General features: G+C 44.2%; 1 protein-coding gene across 2 annotated transcripts; it reads left to right on the top strand.

Moving 5' to 3' along the window:
- Positions 1-6,295: 6,295 nt before the first annotated feature.
- LOC136709480 (extracellular calcium-sensing receptor-like) lies at positions 6,296-9,834 on the top strand. Of its 2 annotated transcripts, none has more exons than XM_066684751.1 (6): positions 6,296-6,420; positions 6,907-7,207; positions 7,331-8,107; positions 8,274-8,498; positions 8,617-8,740; positions 8,921-9,834. In XM_066684751.1, the coding sequence occupies exons 1-6, from the start codon at positions 6,314-6,316 to the stop codon at positions 9,832-9,834; spliced, it is 2,448 nt and encodes an 815-aa protein (XP_066540848.1). In that variant the 5' UTR covers positions 6,296-6,313. The 2 variants fall into 2 exon arrangements, with proteins under 2 accessions (XP_066540848.1, XP_066540847.1); XM_066684750.1 differs by lacking the exon at positions 6,296-6,420 and adding an exon at positions 6,624-6,817.
- Positions 9,835-10,538: the final 704 nt, after the last annotated feature.

Here is a 10,538-nt window from a genome sequence, read left to right as displayed (position 1 = left end):
GAGTTCAAGACCCACACCGGGCAGCAAGGCTCTCCCAGGAAGTTCGAGTTCTCCTGGACAAGTGAGCCATAGAGTTAGTGGCCCCTCATGTTCAGACAGAGGGTTTTTACTCTGTTTACTTTGTAGTTCCCAAAAAGGATGGTGGGCTCAGACCCATTTTAGACCTCCGGCGGCTAAATGCCTATTTAAAGGTTCTACCGTTCCGGATGTTGCACACAGCGGTCACCCTTCGTATGATCGACAAGGCAGAATGGTTCACACTTGTCGACCTTGCAGACGCCTACTTTCATGTTCCCATTGCTCCGGAGCACAGGTGCTTCCTCCGGTTTGCCTTCAATCAGAAGGTGTACCAATTTCGTGTCTTACCATTCGGCCTCTCCCTGGCTCCCAGGGTTTTCACAAGGTGCGTACGTGCCGCACTGTCCCCACTTATGGCAGAGGGACTGAAAATTCTGCCTTACCTCGACGATTGGCTCGTGTGCGCCCCGACAGAACAGCGTGCGCACAAGGACACACTCCAGTTGCTGCAGCACATACAGGCACTGGGGTTCACGGTAAATTGGGGCAAGTGCGTGCTCACTCCGACCCAAACCATCACCTTTCTGGGAATGGTGCTGGACTCACACCTTATGAGAGCGTCCCTCCCTTGGGCGCGTGCTCGAGCCATACTCTGCGCCATCCGCCACTTGAAACTAGGACGCAAGGTCCGGTTTTTGGATCTCTTGCGGCTACAGGGACTGCTTACCGCAGCCTCACAGGTGGTGGCACTGGGGAGGCTCCACATCCGACCCTTCCAGATGTGGATCACCAGCTTAAGGCTGGACGCAGTGCGTCACAGGCATTTTCTTGTCCACATTTCAGGAGAATGTGTTTCTGCCCTGAACATATGGACCTCGGTCACCTTCCTCCAGTCAGGTGTCAGGCTGGGGTGCATCCCCTCCCGCAGGGAAGTGATTACCACAGACGCGTCCCCCACTGGCTGGGGGGCAGTATGTCATCACAGGGCAGTTCAGGGACTCTGGTCCGACGGGCAGGCCCAGAGCCACATCAACACGCTGGAACTGCGGGCAATATGGCTTGCTCTGAGACATTTTCTTCCCATTCTCCAGGGGAGGCATGTCTTGGTACGCTCAGACAACATGTCAGCGGTGTATTATGTGAATCACTTTGGCGGAACGAGATCCCGCGAGCTCCTGAGCATTGCCCAGGGTCTGTGGACATGGGCTTACCCAAGATTCCTGTCTCTCAGAGCAGCACATGTGGCTGGCTCCTCCAACAACGTAGCGGACACCCTCTCCCGCCACACCATACACTCAGGACGGTGGAGACTGCATCCCGAGGTGATTCAGTCAGTGTGGAAGTTGTTCGGGAAAGCTCAGGTGGATCTCTTCGCCTCACGGGACACCACGCATTGCCCCCTGTGGTTTTCGGAAGAGCCGCAAGACAGCCCACTGGGCGAGGATGCCCTAGCCCACGACTGGCCGAGGGCACTACTCTATGCCTTTCCTCCCTTTCCACTACTTCCAGCTCTCTTGGACAGAGTACGCTGGGAAAACCATCGGGTTCTCTTGGTGGCACCTCAATGGCCATACCAGCCATGGTTTCCTCTTCTGCTTTCCCTGGTTCAAGGTACACCATGGGAGCTACCGAGTCGTACAGATCTGCTCTCACAACTGAGAGGACAGGTGTGGCACCCCCAGCCAGAACGGCTTCAACTGTGGCTGTGGCCCTTAGGCCCCCCACTGGGCTAGAGTTGTGTTTTCCCCAGGTGCAACACACTATTGATAATTCTAGGGCCCCCTCTACTCGTGCCCTTTACAAGGGCAGATGGAAGTTTTTTGAGGTCTGGTGCGCTGGCCAAGGTTTGGACCCACATTCATGCACGCTACAGACAGTTCTGTCCTTCTTGCAGTCACAACTGAATGAAGGGAAGTCTCCCTCTACACTTAAGGTGTACGTGGCCGCCCTGTCGCACCACTTGGTGCTGTCTGATGGTGTTTCATTGGGTTCTCAGGAGTTGATTACGTCCTTCTTGAAGGGGGCGAGACGACTGGTCCCGCCTCGTACACTTCGGTCTCCACCTTGGAACCTTTCACTGGTGCTAGACAGCCTTTGTCAGGCACCTTTTGAGCCATTGGAACAGGCGAGCCTCAAGTGGATCTCCCTGAAGACCACTTTTTTACTAGCCGTTTGCACAGTTAAGCGGAGGTGTGAGCTCCATGCTATGTCTATCAGCCCCTTATGCCTGCAGTGGGGCATAAATGATTCTAGCGTCAGGTTGAGGCTGAACACTGCCTTCTTGCCTAAGGTTTTGGAACCTGCCTTTGTGAATCAGGCCATCGACCTTCCCGCCTACACAGACCATTCTGATGCAAGGCGGTCCTTACTTTGCCCTGTGCGTGCCCTTAGGGCCTATGTAACCGCTACGGCTAATGTAAGGAAGACCGATCAGCTGTTTGTTTGCTTCTCTGCCGCCAAGCTGGGGATGGCACTGTCTAAACAACGACTGTCCCATTGGCTTGTGGACGTTATTCGAGGGGCTTATGAGGCTGCAAGCCTCCAGATGCCTTACCATATCACGGGCCATTCTGTCCGGGGTGTTGCAACTTCCTGGGCTGCACTCCGAGGTGTTTCCTTGCAGGAGATATGCACGGCGGCTACGTGGTCCACACCGTGCACCTTCTCCCGATTTTATAGTGTGAACATCGCAGCTGCGGAGGGGCTGTCTACAGCAGTTCTATCCCGGGCCGCAGACTGTCAATAATCCTCCTCGTGACATCGTTGATACACGTCATCCACTTTTGGCACCGCCCTGGCGGTCAGGAGATATGAAACATAACGCTGGTTACGTATGTAACCGTGGTTATGTGAATAGTGGATGACCGCCAGGGTTCCTGGTCACTCGGAGAGGCGAGAAGATCCAGGTCCCTGAGGCAGTACAGCGTGATCCGAGCAGTTATATACTGCGTGGGATTCTCACGCTGTGTCACGTGAGTGACTTCGTTGGCATACGCTCTCGGTTGGCCGTGGCACGGCAGGGATACATCCACTTTTGGCACCGCCCTGGCGGTCATCCACTATTCACATAACCACGGTTACATACGTAACCAGCGTTTCCTTGGGCTGTTTACAACTGACTCAACTCATTTAATTTCCCGATATACCAGGGCAACACCTAAACCAATCAGCAGAAAGCCCACGAAGTCCAAATAGGTATACATCTTCAATGTCCTCGATGGAAAGAGGCACCAGACACACCATGGGCCACTTCTCCCATCCATCCATGGTATATCCAACCGACATCTTTCCATAAGGGCAGGTGGGCTCCCCCGAGCCCAAGCTTCTCCTGGAGAAGATGGTGTCAATAGCATTGAGAGACCAGCTGATCAATTCCATTTCTAATTTTAATTCAAAGAGTGGTACTAAGAGAGTCTATGAGGGTAGACACGACAAGACCAGGAGAAGCCAAGCAGGAAAGATAAGGAGCGGAGAGGAAGAAAATGTGACCGCCTCACACGAGAGCAAGAGAGAAAATATTGCAAAGTTGGGCATGTTGGCTCCTTTGGTTGGTGTAGTTTGGAAAGAAATCCTACTAAAAAGTCCCATCCCATATATATTGACATGCCCAAGTTTGAAAAGCATGGTTAATGACTTGCAATTTGACAGGATGAAGAATCTGAGAGTTTTAAAAGTTCCAAGAAACCAACCTTTGAGAATTGGCCTGGCCACAGCTCCAGAAACAGACAGAGCTTTCTCATTATTTTATTTTACACATTAGCAATAATTGACAAAGCCCATCTGGTATAGAGCGAGATCTTAAACATTTATGTAACAAATACATAGACAGATTGTTGTAATTTTTGCCCAAAACCTTCTCTTTCAAAACCACAACAAGGTTTTGATGAAGACTATAAAATCAACTTTCCTGATATGAAGTGTGTCTATCATGGTCCACTGCTTGTTTTGAGGGAATATATTACACTGTGCAGGATGGCTTTGATCTGACTAAGACACAACTGGGGGACAGCTGGGGGACATCATTGGAGTGCATGGACATTTCAGTCTTTGCTGGTGCAACTTCTGCTCTGCATTTCTGAACTGTATCAAGGCAGAGAATGCAAAGTGTTTAAATTCTGAAAGGGGGAAAAATAAAACACTAAAATCTCTCCATTTTGCTTGTTTCGAGTTTTGCCCTTGATCACATGACCCTACATCATCTGGAGTTTATTTAGAAACAACTCGCTTTGTATTTTTTTTCTCTGCAGAAAGTATAACAGGGTTTAAATCCACAGCACAAGAACCCTGGAGTTGTGTGGCAGTGAAACTACATGTTTCTCCTATTTCATTTAATTTGAGATGATAATATTATGCAATTTAAAGAAATAAAAAAGTGTGGTTAATCATAATAATAATCATCTTATTTTGGGTCAATGGTTTTAACTTTTTTTTTTCTAGAATTATTAACTTTGATCTCTATCCCTTCCCCTGAATCTAATCATGGAATGATTCACAATATTAATTATTCTTACTTTATTCTCAGATTATTTTTTTAAATACACACAAATTCCCAAGTCTAAAACCAATACTATGTGTGTTAAGTAACACGTTCAGTGTTATTAGTGATGCTCAATTTTGAATTTAAAATGACGTTCACAACAGTCATCAAAAACACTATATAAACTTCTGATGTTTACTCACCGTTTGTACTCACCACGTGTGTTTTCACTGCCATAAATGAATTTAATGTGAAAGATACATTTTGTTGTACAATGACAAATGATTGTACATTTACATTTATTGACATTTACAAACATTGAAAAGCACAAACCAAATGAGGATATTGCTCTGTTCCTGCTCCACAGGTGGATCACTTAAGGTGGAAATGTCTCCAAACTCCTGTGACATCTATCATGCTTAAGTTCACTTGTCTTAAGAGGTGTGTTTACTGTGTGAAAAAAAAGCCGAATGTCTCAATCACAATTCTGTGATCTCTGATCAGAAGTTCAGAAAAACTAATAAATTAAACGTAACAGAAGCAAAGTGTCTTTGGATGCACATTTTGATGAGTGTGAGTTGCCGTGTGCTCTCTCCACTCACACAGACATTATCTCCTGGCCTGTAACAATCCTTGGTGTTCCTCACGTGCTCCCCACACGTTCAGCCAGTGATTCTGCTTCTGCACTGAATGATCGCTCCCTAACAGTCACTCTGTGCACACCTAAAGATACCTGCCTTTTAAAATAAGAGTCCTGCCTCATACACATTTGTTCTTCGTGCTGATTTGTCCATTTCTAATATAACGTCCACGGCAATTGGCTGCATCAGTGGCGAGTCTGTTCAGTCGTCCAAAACTCATCATACTCCATGATAAATGTGCACACTCCACAGCAACCAAAAATAAAAATCAACTAATAACTAATAACACATGCATTGAAAAAATGTATAACAAAAAAGAGGAAACCCAAATAGTGTCTGCCTGTCTCACAGAGGTACAACCCCAATATACACCTAAAACTTGTATTTTAAATTAAAACATATCTCAGTTATATATTATTGAAGAAAAATAAGCACTTACATTTTTAATAAATGTCCACAATACTCAACATTTGAATATGTGAGGTAAAGATTGGTACTTGGTGATCCCAGAGCTGTATAAACCACACAGTAGCCCAGCAGATGAGTAAGGCTTAACCAACATGATTGGTAATATGGAAAAAGAAAAGATGAAAAAATAAATGTTCTGTAAGAGAAAATGTACTGTGCAGGTACATCACTGTAAAAAAAGGTACAGTGTAAATGTACGTTTAATGGGAAAACAGTGGTTTAAAAGTCCAGTTGTGCTATCTAAAATTACATTTTCATCTCCAGAAAAAGAAAAAAGGTGATCTGCTTTTTGTAAACATAAAACATAAAAATAATATATGCCCTAGATGAAACGGGATTTATGAAATCAACACAATTTAAAAACCTACAATTATACAAAATGGTAGAATTATGTTATGCACTTAATCTGTACACCTGTAAAGGGTTTAAAAAAACGGTCACTGCCACTGGGATTAATATTCAGTGCACACGCCTCCGGTGCCCAGCACAAACCCCCGTGACTTGGACATCATAGCAAAGGGGATATTTAAAAGCACTGTAAGACGAATTTCATGACCTTCAGAGGAAGCTGGGAAATACAATGTACTTCACTTTAAGTCTGACGATGTTTGCATCAATGCTGTGCATAACTGGGCTTAGTCCTGCAGTGTGTAAAGCTGACACGGTCACCTGCAGGCTGTGGACTGAGCCTCAGTTACCTGGACTTTATATGAATGGAGACTTTGTAATTGGAGGGATTTTCTCCATTCATAACTACATGAAATCAGAACAGAACTCATACACCAGGATCCCACTACAACCACAGTGCACTGGGAGGTCTGTCTGTGAGTGCGGTAGTGAATATAGTGCACAGGGCAGATTTAAAAAATAATCACAAATATTAAATCATATTCAAATTATTATTTTTACATCCGCAGATTAAAAAAATGTCTTATATGGTATATTGTGTGTCTTATACAGTATGGATTTCAGAGAGCTGCAATTTGCTCGTGCCATGGAGTTTGTTTGTATCAGTGCTGTGGATAACTGGGCTCAGTCCTGCAGTGTGTAAAACTAACACCATCACCTGCAGGCTGTGGACTGAGCCTCAGTTACCTGGTTTTTATATGAATGGGGACTTTGTTATTGGAGGGATTTTCTCCTTTCATGACTATATGAATTTAGAACAGAACACCTACACCAGGATCCCACTACCACCACAGTGCTCGGGGAGGTCTGTCTGTCAGACAAATGATAGTCCTGTTCTTGTGTGTTACACCTGCAAACATGATTATCTAATTCTATATTGTGTGTCTTATACAGTATGTCTTTCAGAGAGTTGCAGTTTGCTCGTGCCATGGAGTTCGCCATCAAAGAGATCAATAACAGCACAGATCTGCTGCCGGGAATCACGCTGGGCTACCAGATATATGACTCGTGCGCAGCAGTGCCCATGGCGGTCAAAGTCGCATTTCAGTTTGCTAATGGCATGGAACCCGTTTTCAATGATACAAAGGTGTGTCCAAAGCTTGCACCTGCTGCTGTAACTGCTCTCATAGGAGAATCTGATTCCACCCCCACACTTAACATGGCCAGAATACTTGGTCTATTTAGAATTCCACAGGTAAATTAAACTTCGTGTTCTATTGCTATGATATTTTAACATTGCCTCATGCTTTGACCTTTTCTTAATAACCGTAGAATTCATACAACTAATATTTGTTTCTTTTACTGCACTGAATAACAGGTCAGTCATTTTGCAACCTGCGCGTGTCTGAGCGATAAGCGTCAGTACCCTTCTTTCCTCAGGACTGTGCCAAGTGACCACCACCAAGCGGCAGCGCTGGCCAGAATGGTCAAACATTTTGGCTGGACATGGATTGGAGCAGTGCGCAGTGACTCGGATTATGGGAATAACGGAATGGCCTCGTTTCTAAAGGCTGCGCAGGAGGAGGGGATCTGTGTGGAGTACTCGGAGGCCTTTCACAGAACACAGCCGCGCAGTAAAGTGGAGAGAGTGGCGAACGTCATCCGCAGGTCAACAGCCCGGGTAATAGTAGCGTTCCTGGCCTCAGGCGAAATGCAAGTTTTATTAGAAGAACTGGTGAAAAATCCGCCGGGTCCTCTTCAGTGGATTAGCAGTGAGACATGTATAATAAATGCAGATTTTCTTCGCTTTAACATGTGCGCGGGGGCGATAGGTTTCAGTGTTCCCCGCGCAGTGATCCCAGGTCTCCGTGAGTTTCTTCTAAATCTCTCCCCAGCTCAAATTCTAAAATCGCCGTTGACAAAAGAATTCTGGGAGAGCTCGTTCAGCTGTAGCCTGACGGGTTCCTCGGAGGGCTTAGGAGAATGTGACGGCAACGAGGACATCCGCGCGCTGCAGAACCCGTACACAGAGACATCGCAGCTGCGCATCACTAACATAGTCTACAAAGCTGCATACGCAATAGCACATGCCATCCACGGTGTTATTTGCAGTGACACGAAGTGCGACAAGGCCATTCAGTTCGAACCATGGCAGGTATAAAACTGTTGGCATGTTAATGGCAATGTTAATGGCATGCTAATGTGTGCAATTTATTTTAAATCACCATCATATTTCTGTATTAATTTGTTTAAGCATATACATCATATACAGACAAGAAGCAATGAATTACCATTTCTTTACTCAATATCTCCCACTGCAGATACTCGACCGGCTCAAGAGAGTGAACTTTACCACAAAAAATGGTTATCGGGTCATGTTTGATGTCAATGGTGACCCTGTGGCTGTTTATGAGCTCATAAACTGGCAAGTTCAAAAAGATGGGGCCTTGGATTTTGTGACAGTGGGCCACTATGACTCCTCCAAACCGAAGGGACAGGAGTTCAGTATTATCAAAGCTATCAGCTGGGTGGGGGGACAGATAGAGGTACTGTACTCACTGACAACAGCAGAAGAACCGTATTCACCTGTGAATAGCATTGTGGTCTTCAAATGTTTCTCACATACTCTGATCAAGATTTCCATTTGTCTGTTGTCTTTCACAGGTGCCAGTGTCTGTGTGCAGTAAGAGTTGTCCTCCTGGCACTAGGAAGGCTGTACAGAAAGGAAGACCAGTCTGCTGCTATGACTGTATACCATGTGCAGAAGGAGAGATCAGTAACAGGACAGGTTGGATATAACAACGCGTAATAATGATGTTTAATCTATAGTGAAATGAAATAGTTGCTTCTCTTTTTATCTTTATTAGATGGTGAGGCTTTGCCTCAGCAATACATGTATATCTTTCTTTATTCCTTTGTTGATCTGTCTGATATTTTGTTCTGAATATTTTATTCTTTAATCTTTTAGACTCCTTGAACTGTATGCAGTGTCCTCCTGATTTCTGGCCTAATGCAAAGCGAGACAGTTGCTTCCTAAAGCCTGTGGAGTTCCTGTCCTGGGAAGACAATCTAAGCATAATCTTGACAGTGTTCTCTGTGGCTGGGGCCTTCATTGCTGCGTGTGTGGCTGCAGTTTTCTACAGACACAGGACTTCTCCCATTGTCAGAGCTAACAACTCAGAACTGAGCTTCCTGCTGCTCTTTGCACTGGCTCTGTGTTTCCTCTGTTCACTTACTTTCATTGGTCAGCCCTCTGAGTGGTCCTGCATGCTTCGACACACTGCATTTGGAATCACCTTTGTCCTCTGCATCTCCTGTGTTCTGGGGAAAACAATAGTGGTGTTAATGGCCTTCAGAGCTACACTTCCAGGCAGTAATGTCATGAAGTGGTTTGGGCCTCCACAGCAGAGACTCAGTGTCCTTGCCTTCACTCTCATACAGGTAATTATTTGTGTGCTTTGGTTAACAATAGCCCCTCCTTTCCCCTTCAAAAACTTAAAGCACTACAAAGAAAAGATAATCCTGGAATGTGGATTAGGTTCAGCTATAGGATTCTGGGCTGTACTGGGTTATATAGGATTCCTGGCTCTTCTATGTTTTGTTTTTGCTTTTCTGGCTCGAAAGCTACCTGATAACTTCAATGAAGCAAAGTTCATCACATTCAGTATGCTCATATTCTGTGCTGTTTGGATCACCTTTATTCCAGCTTATGTCAGCTCTCCTGGAAAGTTCACTGTGGCTGTGGAGATATTTGCCATTTTAGCATCAAGCTTTGGTTTGATTATTTGTATTTTTGCTCCCAAGTGTTTCGTAATCATGTTTAAGCCAGAGCAGAACACCAAGAAACACCTCATGAGTAAAGTACCCTCCAAGTCACTTTGAGACCTTAATATTAATTTATAAATATTAATAAATATTGCAGTAAACAGGAAAATTCTTTAGAATATAATATTAAATGTGCTGATAGGTTCTTGGATGTTTATTTATATACAAACCACATTTCCAAAAAACGTTTGGATGTGCAAATTATTTAAACACTACATTTAATTTATAATATTTCAAAAATTACATATCAAATCTTGAAACTGAAATAAAATTGTATATATGTATTTACCTATTTTGGATGTGAATTAATTTGACTAATTTAATTTTCATCGCATGATTGGATTAAAAACGAGCATCTCATAAAGACAAAGTCCTTAAGTAGACAGAAATGGGAGATGTTCATTCTGTGAAAATTTGTCTGGGCAAACAGTGAAACAATTTAAGAATACTGTTTCTAATTATAAAATAGCAAAGCACCTGGTGATTTCTTCATCTACAACACATAGAATTATTAAAATATTCAGAAAATACAGAGAAATGTGTAAATGCAAGGGATAAGGCCCAAAACGCATATTGGCTTTGTAACATCTTCAGACCCTAATGTGGTACTACATTAAAAACTTTAAAGTTTCTGTAGTGAAAATCACTACCTGGGCTAAGAATCATTTCACAACAAACACTGTCTGTGAAAATAGTTTGTTGCTACATTCACAAATGAAAGTTAAAACTTGGTTCTGCAAAGAAGAAACCATTTATAAACA

This window comes from Hoplias malabaricus, chromosome 11, assembly GCF_029633855.1.
Source record: "Hoplias malabaricus isolate fHopMal1 chromosome 11, fHopMal1.hap1, whole genome shotgun sequence".
Lineage (NCBI taxonomy): Eukaryota > Metazoa > Chordata > Actinopteri > Characiformes > Erythrinidae > Hoplias > Hoplias malabaricus.
The sequence above is the reverse complement of the archived record's forward strand: the minus strand, read 5'-3'. Positions and strand labels throughout refer to the sequence as shown.

What these genes read in the sequence shown, in the direction of transcription:
- LOC136709480 (XM_066684751.1), top strand. Translation starts at nt 6,314, where the DNA reads ATGAATGGAGACTTTGTAATTGGAGGGATTTTCTCCATTCATAACTAC. An exon ending in GTCTATTTAGAATTCCACAG is followed by an intron (nt 7,208 to 7,330) that starts GTAAATTAAACT and finishes ACTGAATAACAG; the next exon opens with GTCAGTCATTTTGCAACCTG. An exon ending in GGGTGGGGGGACAGATAGAG is followed by an intron (nt 8,499 to 8,616) that starts GTACTGTACTCA and finishes TGTCTTTCACAG; the next exon opens with GTGCCAGTGTCTGTGTGCAG.